The sequence below is a fragment of the Mesoplodon mirus genome (assembly GCF_964341445.2).
Source record: "Mesoplodon mirus genome assembly, chromosome: 5".
NCBI lineage: Eukaryota > Metazoa > Chordata > Mammalia > Artiodactyla > Ziphiidae > Mesoplodon > Mesoplodon mirus.
The window spans coordinates 184,874,014-184,889,977 of NC_138980.1; the positions used below are offsets into that span (position 1 = coordinate 184,874,014).

A 15,964-nucleotide genomic window follows, 5' to 3' on the forward strand; every position below is an offset into this window, starting at 1 on the left:
TCGGATCTCGGCTCACAGAGACCAGGGGAAATACGTAAGTCACGTGACACCTGCCAGGGGAAGAATTGCGCCCCATACGTGCCCGTGGATGTGACGGTGTTCTGTGGGCAAGTTGCCACGGAGAACCTCACGGAGGACTTTACACAGTGTCTCTTACTCTAGCAGCGGTTGTCGTACCAACTTCTAAAGAGTATTTCTTCTGGACTGTTTATCTGTTACGGAATGTTACATGGATGGGATGAGGATGTGAACAAGGAATAAGATCTTACATGTGAAGACGCACATCAACACTTGCTGTCTCATGGTTTCCTTGGGGCAGAAACCTGGTCGAGTGAAACTGGGTCTCTTCTCTGCACCCCACAGACAGCAACCGTGTGCCCCCAGGTTTCGTTCATCCCTGGAGGTTCTGGGGGAGAATCCACTTCCAAGCCCACTGGGGACAGTGACAGAATTCACTTCTCACCTTTTCTCGTCCCCCTGAATCGCAAGTTAGCAATGGCAGTTTAAGTCCTTCTTACGTTCAAATCTCTCTGAATTATTCTTCCTGGGTTCTCCGTTTTTAGAGGCTCAGATGATTACACTGGGCCCACGTGGCTAATTCAACACGATGCTTTTGTGTTCGTTTTAGGTCTAGTGCAACGAATCCTCACAAACTAAGGGGCTTGAAAGAGGAGGCATTTGTTCTCTCAGCGTCAGAGGCCCGACCCCAGGGCTCAGCAGAGCTGCTCTCTCTCTGAGCCTTGTATGGTCGCGCAGCCTCTCACAGCCCATTCTGAGCCCCCAAAAGTCCACATTTGCTGATATGTGTCCTTTCTTCCTTCTGTATGTCCCACCAGCATGAAGCTCACAGAGCTGGACTCCACCATCAGCAACCTAGGCGAGAGCTCCTCGGGGCTGCAGGTAAGCACGGCGCGGGGCCAGGGGCCAGGCTCAGGGACCCGGGGGAGGACCGCACAGCGCAGGAGTTGCCTGTTTGACTCGCTTGTTTTAAACATTTATAGTGTTTCTGGGGCTGCTACTCTAACGGAATGTTCCTACGTCCATTCTTACATCCAGACGGGCATCTAGATCTTGTGTTAGGCAAAGTTTTCTTTTATACGATGCCAAAAGCACTGTCTATGAAAGAGAACAGTGGCATGCGTGTACCTGGCGAGATGATCGCATCTCACGTCGTCACCTTGTGTGTGAGAGACAGAACCTTGAGATCTAGTCTCAGCAAATTCCAAGGACAGTCACCAGGATGCACGTTAGATCATAAGGTTTATTTTAGAAGGTCTTCCTTTGGGTAAACCTATTAATAAACTTTTGGTCCCAGGAATTGCACTCCTGAGAATGAAAATAGACTCTAAGCCTTCCCGGGTTCAACCCAGTTCTGCCGGTTACCTGGGCGGGGAGCCCTGTGCATGTCTACTCCTGTGCAGACCTCTAAGTTTATTGATGATGACTGCAGAGATGTTTCACTAGCACAGTACCCAACACTTGGGAGCACGCAACTGTTTCTTACCATTAACTTGAAGATCCAATCGTAAATGTGGACAAAGCTCTATTGCAAAGATGTTCACCATAACATTGTTTACAATAATGAAAAATCTGAAATAATCTAAAAATCCAAATTCAGGTGAATGATTAAGTAAAATGGGATGAATATCCAGTCCTGACAGATGATGGGCCAATTGAAAATTCTGGCTTTGAAGATGAAATAATAAAGTTGAATGCTTCTGATGTAATAGGTGGGGAAAAGCAGTATATAAAATTACATATATGGCATGTTTGCAACTGTATAAAACAAAAACCAAATCCTATAAATAGGGAAAAAAAGATTGACAGAAAATGCATGAAAATGCATTAGGATGATTGAACTCTGGGTAACTTTTAGTTTTCTTTTTCTATTTTCCAAAGTGTTATCTGCGGTTGCATGATTTTTGAGTAAAAATACATGAAATATTTCATTTTTTAGGTTAAAAAAGGAAGAAAAAAAAGTGATACATTGGACATCATCAAAGCTTAGGGTTAGGGTTAGATTCGAACAAACTCTTTACCAAAAGGGATCAATGGACAGCGAATAAGCACCTGAGAAGAGGCTCAGTGTCACTAGACACCGAGGAAATACAAATCAGAACTGCAATAAGGTATCACCACACACCCGCCAGCGTGGCTGTAAGCGAAAAGTTCACTGATACCAAGTGTAGTGAAGAGGCAGGAGGTGGAGGCCTGTGCCCTGCGGGTGAGATGTGGATGACAGGCCAGGCCAGCAGCACCTGGAGCCAAATACATGCTTGCATGTGACCCAGCCGCCCCACTCCCGTCCTCACCAAACAGGAGTGAAAACACGTGCACGTGTGGCAGTGTATTTCTCTGCTTGGGCTGCAGAGGCCAGGCAGCCCAAACTACACGTTTATTTTCTTACAATTCCGGAGGCTAGAAGTCTGCAGTCAGGGCGTGGTCAAGGTTGGAGCATCTCTCCTTGGCCATCACACGGCCTTCATCCTAATCTCCTCCTCATGTGAGGAGACCAGGCACAGTGGACTAGGATGCACCCTAATGACCTCATTCCACATTAATTGCTGCTCTAAAGGCCCTATTTCCAAATGCAGTCACAAAGTCACGAGGGGCTAGGACTTCAACATAGAAATGGAGGGGATGCAATTCAGGCCAGAACCCGAGGACTGGGGGTAGGGTACCACCCACCAGAGATCCTTCCCTGGACCTGGGAGCCCCTGAGGTACCCTTACTCAAAGTCCACTGATGATGGACTTGATTTTGTGTAAGATAAGCTCCATGTCGAGGGCTTCTTTTTTAACTTGATGAATCATCATTTACTCCTTTCCCCCCACAGGAACTGGATGCCAACCTGAGTTCATCCACAGTGGGGTAAGTCTGTGAGCTTTTCTCCCTGACAATGGGCTGTATACTCCTCTTAACGCAGATTCCTGAGGAGGGTGGTTTATCTGTGATGGGGTATTTGAAGGAAGACATAATAGAAAATACAATTATTCAGGTAACTCTCTGACACTGTCACCCACGGCTGTCCCCCAGCCTGGAAAGTCCTGAGTTCTCCCTGTCACCTTCTTTACAACTTACACCTGAGCTAATGGACACATACGAGTCATGCTTGTTTGATTTCTCTGTGAACATGTAGGACGCCCTTCCGATGGTTTCCAATAGTGTCCTCCTGACGCAGGCCTGAGTCCAGTGGGCGCTGAGTCTGTTCGCCTTCCAGGAACACGGGCCAGCCCACTGCCCACCTCCCTGCCTCAAGGGCAGGAAGTGGCCCTTTACAAAGGCCCCGACCCAGTTTCAAGCACACGTGTTAAAGCGTATGCTCTGTCCCCTGGCAAAACTGTGTGTGGCCACGAGAGCCTTATATCTTAGAATAGCGTGTAACAATGGACACACTCACAACTTGACAGTAAGTAAATTACTCTTTATTCACTTACTCAGCAACAGGGAGAGTGTTAAATAAAAAGCTACTTTTACAAAACATTTCCTATGTTGTAAGCATTTGGAGATTGCACCCTTACCCTCCAAGCTCAATCACTTTCATCTGGTGTCATTTAATACAATTTAAAATAAAAATTAAAAGGAACAAGTCATTTACTTGAATCTCACACCACACACACACACACACATGCACGCACATGCTCGCACACCTCTCCAGCCCTCAGACACTGCACGTGGTCTCCTTCCGTGTCCCCCACATGCCAACCCCCGCCTCCCTGCTGCTTCTGTTTCCCACAGCTCCAGCAGAGTGAAGTGGAAGGGGTTCCTGCTGCCACGGTCCAGGCGCTCAAGTGTGACCCCCCTCAGGACCATGGGCCCAGAGAGCTCCCTGAAACTCCAGGTGAGCCCGGGGGACCGACCTCTGAGCCCCAAGTGCAGAGTGAGGCTCTGTGTAGAAGTCAGGCTCCCCAGACTGAGGTTAGGATGACTGGTTTGCCTGTGACCCAGGAGTGCTGCTCAGGGCAGCCCAGCTGAGTGCAGAGCAGCAGAGAAAGGGGGGGCCAAGGCTGTTCTTGGCCGCGGGATGGTGTGTGTGTGTGTGATAGAAGCAGACGGACCCCAAAACAGAGGCACCACCAGCGGCCCTTGTGGGAGTCCTGATGTCCACAAGCAGCTTTGAAAGACTGTCTAGTACCTTTTCATTTTAGCCTGAAGAATTTGGAGGGGCTGTGTAAACTGTGTTAAGTCTATTGGTGATAGATTCCCTCGGCATTTATTTACCTGAAGATGTCTTGATTTCTCCATCATTCTTAAAAGATACTTTTGTTGTGTATAGAATTCTTGGTTGGCAGGGGTTTTTTTTTTCCTTCGTGACATTATGTCACCCCAATGACTCCTGGCCTCCATGGAATCTGATGAGAAATCACTGTTTATCACAATGAGGATCCCTTGTTTGTGATCAGTTGCTTCTCTCTTGCTGCTTTCAAAATTCTCTCTTTAGGTTCTGAGAATTTGGCTGTAATATCTCAGTGTGGATTGTTTTAGTTTACCTTGCTTGAAGTTTGTTAAGCTTCTTGGATTTGTAGATGCATGTTTTTCATCTTTGGGAAGCTTTCAGTCATTATTTCTTCAGGTATTTTTCTGTTCTCTTCCCCTCTCCCCTCCTCCTGGGACTCCCAAATGTGTATGTTGATACCTTCGATGGTGTCCCACAGGTCCATCAGCCTCTGTCCACTTTCCTTCATTCTTTTTTCTTTACGGTCTTCAGACTGGATAATTTCAGTTTCATCAAGTTTTCTGATCCTTTTTCCTGCCTGCTCAAATATGCTGATCTCCTCCAGTGAATTTTTTATTTCGGTTTTCGTGTTTTTCAGCTCCAGAATTCGTTTAGTGTCTTTTTCTAATTTCTACCTCTTTACTGATATTCTTATCTGTCCGTACACCATTTTCCTGATGTCCTTTACTTCTTTGTCCATGATGTCCTCTGCCGCACTGAGCATTTTTGAGACAGCCGATTCAATATCCTTGACTATTAATTTGAAAGTCTGGGCTTCCTGTTTCTTTGTATGTTTTATAATTTTTTGTTGAGAACTGGATATTCCGAGTATTATAATGTGGTAACTCTGGAAGTCAGATTCGCTCCTCAGGGATTATAGATTTTTGCCTGTTGAAGGTTGGAACTATGTGCTTGTGACTTTTCCAAACTATTTTTGCCAAGTGTGTATTTCTCGTCACTGAAATTTCTCTTCCGTTATCTCTGTGGTCAGCTAGTGACCTGACAAAGCCTTTCTTAAATGTCTGGCTGCAAATAGAGGGGAAAGGTTCTGTCCCTTTAAATCTTCCAGAAGGTGGCACTGACGGAAGCTCTTGCTGCCAAGGGGGCCAAAACCAAGGCAGGCACCTGTGCCTGCCCCTCAGGGCAAGGCCAGACCAAGCAAAACACACAACCCCAAACTTGTGGAGTGCATCAGCCAGCTGCTCTGGGAATGAAGGTTCTTCTGCCCAAAGCTGCAGCAGGACTAAAGAACAGAGGGTGGCGGCCTCTCCCTCCCCCCCAAGATGTTACAGTATCTGATCAGTCTCCAAGTGTGAGATGGGTGACTGACAGCTCCTTACAGCATGAGGGTTACCTCAGTGGAGGACAAACGTCTAAAGCTTGCGACTGCACCCCTTTTCCCTAGCAAACCATTGCTGCACTTTTGATACACAACCTTCTTCAACACAGTCATCAGCCACATCCTTCCCCACAAATCTCCATTCCCCAGTCCTCCACTGTTTCACCTACCTGCTTTGTCTGGTTTTTATTTTCATTCCAAAGTAATATTTTGTTTCCCCTTAGTTCCAGTAATTTTTAGATGGTTTGGCAACACCTCACCTCGCCTTTGCTTCCTGGGCATCACTTCCTCTGTGTATTGTTTCTCACACTGCCCTGTCTCTACCAAGATTACTGCTCCAGTGCTTTCATCTGGGGGCAGACACCCCATTGTTGCCTGTGGACTCAGGAAGGTTTGTAGCAGCGATCGTTTGCCTGGCTGCTCGGCCTGCAGTGGTCCCAGCAAGTTATCCATTGGGGGTACCCCCCCCCACAACCACAGCAGCACCCTGCCCCCCTCACGGTGGATTCCACGAGGGTCTCTCCCACCTTCCACAGCACACTCCTCTGACCATGTCCTTCTGTGCCCATTTGCTTCCTCCTCTTTGGGAGCTGTCTTTTCTGGCCCAGCAAGGGTTTCCCTTCTTGCTTTCCCCTGAGGTTATATCTTTACCCCTTTGTGTATCTATTTATCTATTGACTATAATTTTAAAGTATTGGATCAGGGAAGGGAGACTATAGCGTATTTTAGACATGCTGTTTTGATTTAGAAGTCTCCTAGTGACATGTTTACTTGTAAGTCTTTCCAAAGTTTCAAAGAACAATTTTGCATAGTCGCAGTCTCTGGTTCCTGCCACATTCAGCACTGGAAGTTGAAATGATCACCATCCCTGACCCTTTGGCAAATCTGGCAAGAGCTGTGGTCACCCTTCCTGTTGGCTAGCTGGCAGACATGGGACAATAAAGTCTTCAGTCTGCTGGGCCAGGTTAGCACCAGGGCAAGGAAAAAAATGCCTGTATTCAGATGTGGGTGTAAAACACTAGGGGCTCCCTGGTAGCCAGACCCCAGCACCACAGAGCAGCGAGTTATATGGAGAAGTTGCCAGGTTTGCGATGACTTGTGTGTGCCCCAGGCACCCCCCATTTCTCGTGCTGGGAACCCACACAGGTCTCCTTGGCTTCCATGAGACCCTCACACGCATTAGGCAAAGCACACTTGTCTTTATCCTGATGTACATGCTGGAGAAAAAGCCAACATTCTCCACCAGAAGCAGTGGTGGTTCTAGCCACACACAGAGATGAATGCTCTGAGGCTCTAGAGGTGACCGACTGCCCACATCTCAGAGCTCATCCAGGGGAGAGGCAGGCTTGTCTGTCTCTAAAACATCCTCTTGTCACTACATTTTGTCCCCTTTGGCAGTTTAACAAATACTGCATCATGGATTCCCTATTACTTCTCTTTCTGTAGAATGCAAAGGATCAACAAGAAATAAAGCTGCAAATGGAAGGAGACATGGCTGAAAACCAAGGCTCAGCTTCAGGTTAGCTATTTGGCAATTTGGGTCATGTTGAGATCTACCCAAGTGTGATTTTCTACAGAGTTAAATATTTTCTAAGGAAAAAAAAAAAGGAGAGAGAAATCAGCATGGAAACTCAGGGCTGGGACAGTTGTCTCTGTGATGTGTCCGCAGACAGCTCCTGACATCCCATGTGTTTGCCTTCCCCACTCTGTGCCAAAAAGCAGTCCAAGGGGTGGAGCTGGACCCTGGCCGAAGCACCAGCAGCGAACGTCTGCCCCTGCCTGAGGGCTGGCTCTGGGCGTCCTTCTGTGGCCACCAATCCGAGCTGTGGACCCCAACCAGTAATGGTGGCCAAGCTCATGGTGGCCACAGGGGGCAAGGTCCCACCAGAGAGTCTGGATGGCGACTGGAACAGAAGGTCCAGTGTGCTCCATGGACACTCCAACTTGGCTCCACCACATCCCACCTGCCGGGGTCTCGAGTGATTTCACGCAGTGTCTTCATTGTTTGCGAGTCTTCATCCTTCCAGAGTTTAAAAAAATATTCACCACTCAGCCTTTCACCAACTAACGTTCATGACGATATCGTCTCATGAGTGTGCATCCCGGTAGAGCCCACAGGGCACCTCCTTGAGCTGTTAACTCTTCAGCACGCTCGATGTAGGACTCGGAGACTCTGACTCCTGGAAGGGAGATGGAGGCTGGAAGGGTTAACTGATGTTACGTTATTCCACGTAAGCTGGATTTGAAGGCTCACAAACACAAACATGGCATCAATGAAGCAGGGAGGGGAGAAGAGAGAGGCTGTTCCATGAGCCCGAGTGTGCAGGTTGATTCTGAGGACAGAGGGTGCTCCCGACAAGTGAGCACCATAGGTGTGTGAGGGTGCGCCCACGTGTGGAGGTCCTCCTAAAGGTGATGATGAACCAGCCAGGCGCTGAGGGGTTCTCAGGCTGGGACTGAGGCAGGGAGACCCCTAGAGAGAAGCCCAGGGCACCTGCCAACCCTGGTGACCTTGATCTTCACCGACGTACAGGAGGTAGAAACAGAAGGCCAAGTTCAGAGCCAACTTAACTTTATGGGTTAAGTTGTCCCATAAAACTGGAACCCCAAAATGTGGAGGTGAGCCAGAGGACCCCAATTCTCTAGCCCCAAAGGACATAGGAATAATCAGCCTCAAACCTTGGGGATGTGAGGAAAAGAGAAAACTCATTGCTGACTATTCGGAACACCAGGCTGTCCCTAACTTTGTGAAAGGGGGCTGATCCCCTGAGCCCTCAAGCTGAGAAGTGACATAGAGGGTTAGGGTCATCCTGGGTGCCAGGCGGAGACCCTCTGAGACTCGCCCTTCATTGCTTGCTGCTCCTTCATCAACGACATCACAAAGAGAACTGCACAGAAGGTGAGCAGCTCTCAGTAAAATGACCGACTTCACATGGGGACAGAGCACTGGCGTGAGAATCCACAGAAACTGTAGCAGAAACAGACACAGAGGCCTCGGGACTCATCAGACGAAAACACCAAATAACTATGAGGATTTATTTTGTTTAGAGAACTAAAAGGCAAAGTTCAAAATATCTGAAGAGAACAGAAAACTATTCCTTAATTACCAAACACATTTGAGGAAGGATGAACTAAAACTTACAGAAATGCAAAAGGGCAGGACAAGAGGTGCATAGAGCTGAGCCTGGTCTTTGCTGCAACGGCCGCTCTGTGCCGGGTGGGGCGCCGTGTGCCGTGTGCGGGGCCGTGTGCCTGGGCTCGGAGCCCCCCACCCCTGCACACACCCCTCCGAGGTGCTCACGGGAATGTCTCCTTTTTCTGCAGGAGCCCAGGGACCTGCGCCGACTGAGAGCCCCTTCCAGGGCTCCTTCTCCGCCAGTGTGCTGCCTGTGAAGTCGGTCCCGGAAACGCGCACTCTCCTGTTCCCTCTGCGTGGCCACAGGAAAGACACGTCGTCCCAGAGGCACTGTGACGTCCTCCCCAGCAGCCAGAAGCCCTGGAGCTTGGAGGCCACGGTCTTCTACCTCCCCGGGAGCTGCCAGGAGGAGCCTCATGAGTGGGCAATGGTCAAGAGCCTGCCCGTCATCGAGGAAGAAGAGTATGGGATGAAGGTGACCCCTGTCATCAGTGTGCAGAAGGATTGCAGCCCCAAGGAGGCCACTGAGCCCGGCATCCCCACCAAGGTCACCGTGATCATAGTGAATGAGGTCCCAGAGCCCGAGGACCGGGCTGCCCAGCCTCAATAGAGCAAGCGTGTCCCCCAGGGCCCCAGGACGCCCCTTCCTCCAGAGCTGCTCACACAGCCTGGCCTCATTTCCAATTCTAGGAGGAGACCTGGGTGGGCCCTGCCGTCCACGGCCAGACCCCGCGGTCCACCTTCAGACCCCACACCCTCTGTGAGAGTCAGGAGGGAAGAGGGAGCATGAGCCCCTCTGCTTCTGGCTACGTGGGAAGAGTTTTATGATCTCTGCATTTCACTCACTCTAGAAGCCATATTTTAAAGACTTTCATATTTTTCTAAACACGTCTAAGTGTTATTCCAGAAAGAAAGAGGATTCAAGATGGAGTGGGTGCCATGTTTTTACTCTGTTGACTATTAATGTTTTTAACTGTATGAATTTAAGTAGCTTTTAAGAAAATTCTTCAGAATTCCTTAGTAAGTTTTATAAGAAAAAATAAAAATTAATTTTAATGGCAATAACCTTGAAATCAGTCTTGGTAAATTTTAAGTCCCCGGGTTTCAAGTGGCTGCTTCTGTGAAGGCCTGGCCGCCGCTCCCTGGCCTGCCCACCACACTAGTGCTGGGCTCTGAAGTCCAGTGTGAACCAGGCCTGGTTTGGGCCTCCAGAACTGGCTCCCAAGCCCATTCCCGGGGGCAGCCACCCCAGCCTTGTCCCGGTCACTCCCCTGAATCGGGCCCCCTGCAGGCGGTGACCATCCAGGGCACAGCCTGCCTCACCCGCACGGCCGTGGTCATCCCCACCAGCACGGTCCGAGGCCCTGGGCAGGCTACTGAGCTCCCATTTCCTCCACTGAGCCGCACGCTGATGACGTCCCCTCCTAGAGGGTCAGCCTCCAGGCCGCCTGTGTGGCCCCTCATCGGGAGAGCACACGCATGTGTCGTGCGTGATGCAAGGAGCCCCTTGGCCTCACCTGCTCATGACCATGTTCTTCAGTCACAGAGTCCGTTTCCAGCGCCCTCCTCCTGATGGAACGTGTTCTCCCTTGGGGACCACCTAGAAGACCCCCACACGCCCTTGGGCCTCTCCAGGGTGGGGGTGCCCTCCTACAGCCCACCTCCCCCACCGCACACACTTCTCATTCCCATCAACACAGTCGGGGGGCCCTGCCTCCAAGCCGAAGACAGCTGCGCCCTCTCACCTGCGGGAAACCTGGAGCGGCCCCTCCCTGTCCCTGTTTTCCTGCCACCTCCAGCCCTCTCTGCCCTCCCCACAGGGTTTGGGTGTCCCTCTGGGCTGCCAGCAGCACTCTGGCTCCTGCCCCCAGGCCCCCAAGTCTGCAGAGACCTGGTCCCCACAGGACCTGCTAGTGGAACTTCTGTCACCCCAGTTACTTGAAATCGGATTATGGCACCAGGTGGCAGCTCCCCCGGCCCCATGGCATGGGGACCTCCAAGTCCACGTGGGCTCTTGGGACTGAGGGAACCCAGCCGCTCATCTGACCTCAACCTTAAGAAAAGAGGAGCCTCTGGCTTCCAGAGGGGAGGTGGTCTCTGCCTCCCACCCAAGCTCACAAAGAAGATCCAGAAGATCCCCCAAATAGAGAACAGGTTCAGAAGCTGGGTGGCTAGAACGTACTGACAAAAAGCATGCAGGGACTACATGATAGGCGTTAGGGCTATGGCCCTCTGAGTCATGAATATGGACTGAGGACCTAGGACACGAGATATGAAGAAAGGGCTCCCAGGCTGTATGGTGACGTTTTTACTGCAGAACAATAAGCACTTGCTTAAAAACGCATTTTTATTGCGTCCTGCATTGAAGAAAGTGAGGAGACTCTCAAGAAACTAGAGAAAGTGAGCTGGGAGACAAGTAGTGAGCACACAGAAGGGGGGGCTTCTTTGAAACTAGGCCTTGAACCAAGAGCAGGGCTGGGTGCAAGATTCCAGGACTAAATCAGGGACTCCAGCAGAAATAAACTGAAATAAGGCGGCCGAAGTTGAGACCCTAGATTTCTTAGATTTCTAGATTTCAGGGTTTAAGATCAATCAAAATAAGCTCACAATGAAAGATCAGAGAAAACACACCATTGTGAGTGGAAGTCAACAGAAACAGTAGAAGTGGATTTAGGCCCCAGAAACTTGAGATTTGGAATTAGAAAGATGGAATATTCAATAGGGTGCATGAAATATTTAAATATACGAAAATCACAGAAATAAGCAAAAAGAAGATTTTCTTCATGATCAGGAAGATATGTAAAAGATGCAAATAGACTTTTTTTTTTTTTTTTTTTTTTTTTTTTGCGGTTCGCGGGCCTCTCACTGTTGTGGCCTCTCCCGTTGCAGAGCACAGGCCCCGGACGCACAGGCTCAGCAGCCATGGCTCTCGGGCCCAGCCACTCCACGGCATGTGGGATCCGCCCAGACTGGGGCACGAACCCGCTTCCCCTGCATCGGCAGGCAGACTCTCAACCACTGTGCCACCAGGGAAGCCCTGCAAATAGACTTTTTAGAAATAAATATACTTGTTAAAATAAACGTAACAGGTAAACGAAACATCAGATTAAACATAGTTGAAGAAAGAGTTATTAAACAGGAAAATCATCTGAAGAAATTACTCAGAATGCAGACACAGCAGAGAGGATGAGAGATGGACAGAAAGAAGGGAAGGTTGGCAGAGACAGAGGAAAGATGGGGTCTCAGATGCTAGAGGACAGGAAGACAAGAACGCAGGGAGGGAAGTGTTATAAGGGCTCCCCTGAACTAACAAAGGACATGAAAGTACAGGTACAGGAGGCATAACGTATAACAAGCTGCATAAATAAAAAAGTAACCCACACCTAGACACCTTGGAGAGAAAGGCAGGGCACCAGACCATCTGACCTTGAAAACAACCAGAAAGAGAACGGATCACCTACAGAGAACAGCAGACTTCTGGACAGTAACAACGAAAGGAGGGAAGTGATGTCCACCAAGTGTGACAGAAATGGGTGTCAACCCAGCGGCGTGTACCCAACAGTGCACACTTAGGACAAAGAGCCGAAACACATTCTTAGATAAATAAAAGCTGAGTTCACCACCATCAAAGGAAAACGTGTAACGCAAACATTGGCAGAAGCCACGGGAAAAATGGAGACGTGCTTCCAACACACCCCTCTCGGCTGTGTCAGGCCACCACATTGGAAAGGAAGTAAAAATACAGATGGGACAACACGACGAACAAGCCCGATTTAGGGGGCATCATCAGGACCCTGGACTCGTTTTCTGGAACATGTGGGTTCTGCTCAGGCACACAGGGATTATTTCCCAGAACAAAGCCCGAGCAACCCTCTGGTCACGGGGCGGGTGGGTGAGGGACCTCACCTCTGTCCCCACCTCCGCCCTGTGGGGTGCCGTCTCCTGCTGCCTTACGGGCTCCCCGTGACCACGGAGTTGAGCAGTGGGACTGATGTACACGCTGAGCCTCCCCTGGGTCTTCATGTTTGGGCTTCATCGAGCTTTTTGCACCTCTGGGTTTAGTTTACATCACATTTGGAAACATTTTGGCATTCATTTTTTTTCTAACATCTTTTCTGCACTCCAACCCCAATATTTTCTCCCCTTCTTCAAGAGCTTCAACTAAACATACATTAGGCTGCTTCAAGCTGTCCCACAGGTCACTGATGATTTTTTTTTTTTTTGGTGGTGCCACACAGCATGTGGGATCTTAACTCCCTAACCAGGGATCAAACCCGTGCCCCCTGCAATGGAAGCACAGAGTCCTAACTAGCAGACCGCCAGGGAAGTCCCTGTGATGATTTTTTTTAATTCTCTTTCATCTCTGTTTCATCTTGGAGAGTCGGCATTGCTACACTTCTCCATGGTCTAACCTGCCAGTAACCCCTTGTGTACTTTATCCCATGCATCGTAGTTTTTACCTCCGTGAATTTAACCGGTAGTGTTGGTATAGTCTTAGAACACGTGGAATACGTTATAATACTGTTTTATTGCCCTGTGTCGGTTCTAGGTCCATTTCAATGGATTCATCTATCTTCTCACTATGGGTCTTATTTTTTTTTTTGCTTCTTTGCACACCTCATAGTTCCCATTGAATGCCAGTGACTGTTAAGGGTACCTTTTGGGTGCTAGATATTTCTGTATTCTTATACAGTAAATTTTCTTGAAGTTTGGTCTGAGATGCAGTTTGGTCCCTCTGCCTTGCTGCTAAGATTTGTAGGCAAGACCAGGGCAGAGCTCGGACTGCGGTCTCCCATCCCCTCTCCAGAGCAATCCCTTTCTTTCCAGGCACCCCAACGCCCAAGAATTGTGAAGTCTTCTTGTTGGCTGGTACACGCGTCGCTCATGACCTTGTGTGTGTCAGGCTCTGCCCCCTCTGACATTTGCAGTGGTCCACTCCCAGCCTTGCGGGTGTCCTCACCTAGGTGAGGGGATCAGCACTCGGCTGCACACTCTAGGGGGCTGTGCAGCTCTCTCTGTGCTACTCTGTCCACTTTGGACCTCCCAGTCTCTCCGCTTTGTCCCCTCACCTGGGGAGGCTGCCGGCTCCGCCCGGGTCCTCTCCCTGCACCTGGACGCTATCTAGGACGCCAGCTGGGGCTCCCGTCACTCGGGTCACTGTCCTTTGTCACCTGCTGTCCAGTGCCTTGCACACCATTGCTTCATAGATTTCATCCAGTTTGGGGCTGTTTCACATCTAGTTCCTGTGGTTACTCCATCTTGCCTGGAAGTGGAAGAGTCTGTTCAGTGATAATTTGAGGCATATTGGCTACTGCTGCGCACACACCCATTTTCCTTTGCAAACTCAGGAAATGCAATGACGGGAGCGGAGCCAACTGAACCCACACAGGCTCAGGCAGCTGCTGTTGTCACCGGTGAAGACGTGCCAGGGCCGAGGGGTCGCAGACCCCAACCCCCAGCAGGGACGCGCCCCCGAACAGCAGGAAATGGGGGCGGCGCTTCTCAAGGGCGTGTGTTCACAGAACGCAGGGGGAGGGTAGCTGACCCAGTAGCTACTGCCTTAACAGACTAGGAATCGTGCTGAGATCTCCGTGTGCTAAGAAGGCAGCACAGAAGAAGAGGTTCTCAGTTTAATGAAGTGGGAAAGGCTCGGACTGGGCTGAGGGGCGGACTCTGCTCCCACGGGGCAGCTGACCCCGGCGTGGTTTCCGGGGACACATGGTGCCCCTGTCCCGGGATCCCTTCCAGACGACGAGACACGGTGTCAGGCAGAGCCAGTGACTCCCCTGCAGTGGACGTCTTCTGATGGATTTTCACAGATGCTGGAAGAACAAGCTTATCAAAATGGCTTTGATTTCTGTTAAACTGTTTCGATTTTTATAACCTCTATGACGTGGATGCACATCCACGTCCTCTTGAAGGGACCACAGAAAGCCGCCCTGTTCACACACCCACCTCAAGCCCTGCAGTTTAGAACGCCGTCCGCCGTGACTTCGGGGTGTCCGACTGTCCTACTGTCCTCTGGCCCTCACGCCCGGAGTGCGCAGGCGTTAAACGAACTTGATGGCACATTCAGGAAACCGTGTGCATGCCTGTGCTGGCACCATACGCTCTCAGCCTCATGCAACGTTGGGAAAAAGGAAAAGCCAAGGTAGGCTGCCTCGGGTGGACACAGGGGCACCACCTCGGCCACTATGATCACAGCAACGATGACCAACAGCCCCGGGGAAGAACTCAGAGTCTGTCACTGTGCTCAGAGCCCACGCACCATGTTGCCAGGGTTAGCACCGCAGGTTTGGCATGACCAGAGGTGCAGAAGGATGCGTGGGCAGGAGGGGTCCCCAAAGCCAAGGGGACACACCAGGCCTCCACCCCGAGTTGGTGAGCTGATGCCCCTTGAGACTGTCTTAGAAGCAAAGTTAACAACAGACCCCAGGTCCTGAAAGTCTTATTAGAATAAAAATTAGGGAATCATCTTAAACCATCAGAAATGTATATGGCTTTCTTAAATAAGACTTTATGCCCAGGTTTATGACTGCAAGGATAAGTCTACGAGCCACAAAAGCAGGTTTCCAAGGTGAGTACCAAGCACGTGCTGGTGGTGGGCGCCAGCCCTGCCCCAAGCCTGCTGTGTGTCCTGGGTCAGCTATTCAGCTTCTCTGAGTCCCAGGGGCACCGCCTGAAAATCGGGACAGCGATCAGCGCTGCGCACGCCTAGGACCCCCAGGAGGATCCCGTGCTGGCCCAGGGCTCGGCCGCCACCATCATGAGATTCTTCACAATCTGGAACGAGGGCCCCAAGGTTTCATTTTGACTGGATCCCGCACCTGACGTCGGCGGCCCCGATCGGACATCCACTCCAGGCGGGATGTGCAGCAGGGCAGGGACAGCGTGGGCCACAGAGCGGGCACTGGGCGTCCACGGTCACCGTGCTGGGCTGTGGTGAGGACATTCCTCCCCAGGAGCCATCTGTCTGTCCATCCCGTGCACCTCACCCCGAGGAGGGGGCCCTGCTGGGCACCGACCAGCAGCGAGCAGACAGAGCGGTCCCCAGCTGGCTAAGGCACCCCACCCTGGGCAGCAGCTCCCCAAGGGGCTCAGAGCTGGCTGGAGGTCGTCCCTCCTTCCTTGGCTGCCCGGGGTTATTTTGGCTCCATTGGGTCTAGGCTTCGATGAAGGGCAACTCTTCCCTGGTTGAGCAGCACCAAGCGGGAGTCGCCAAAGCTCTGTCCCCCTGGCGAGATGGATGGGCCGCCTTGTGCCCACCAGTGTC

At 50.7% G+C, this 15,964-nt stretch overlaps 1 protein-coding gene across 1 annotated transcript; it reads left to right on the plus strand.

The window, feature by feature from the left end:
• Positions 1–715: 715 nt before the first annotated feature.
• On the plus strand, positions 716–9,756 carry LOC309805686 (uncharacterized protein). Its single transcript, XM_082623808.1, has 5 exons — positions 716–900; positions 2,837–2,871; positions 3,739–3,841; positions 7,002–7,074; positions 8,880–9,756. Exons 1-5 carry the CDS (start codon positions 838–840, stop codon positions 9,299–9,301), a joined length of 696 nt encoding a protein of 231 aa, XP_082479934.1. The 5' UTR covers positions 716–837; the 3' UTR covers positions 9,302–9,756.
• The last annotated feature ends 6,208 nt before the right edge of the window (positions 9,757–15,964 follow it).

Bases quoted from the DNA above. Each gene is read 5' to 3' on its own strand.
- LOC309805686 (XM_082623808.1), top strand. From the start codon at position 838: ATGAAGCTCACAGAGCTGGACTCCACCATCAGCAACCTAGGCGAGAGC. The intron at 901-2,836 runs GTAAGCACGGCG...TTCCCCCCACAG, and splicing joins AGAGCTCCTCGGGGCTGCAG to GAACTGGATGCCAACCTGAG. The intron at 3,842-7,001 runs GTGAGCCCGGGG...CTCTTTCTGTAG, and splicing joins AGAGCTCCCTGAAACTCCAG to AATGCAAAGGATCAACAAGA.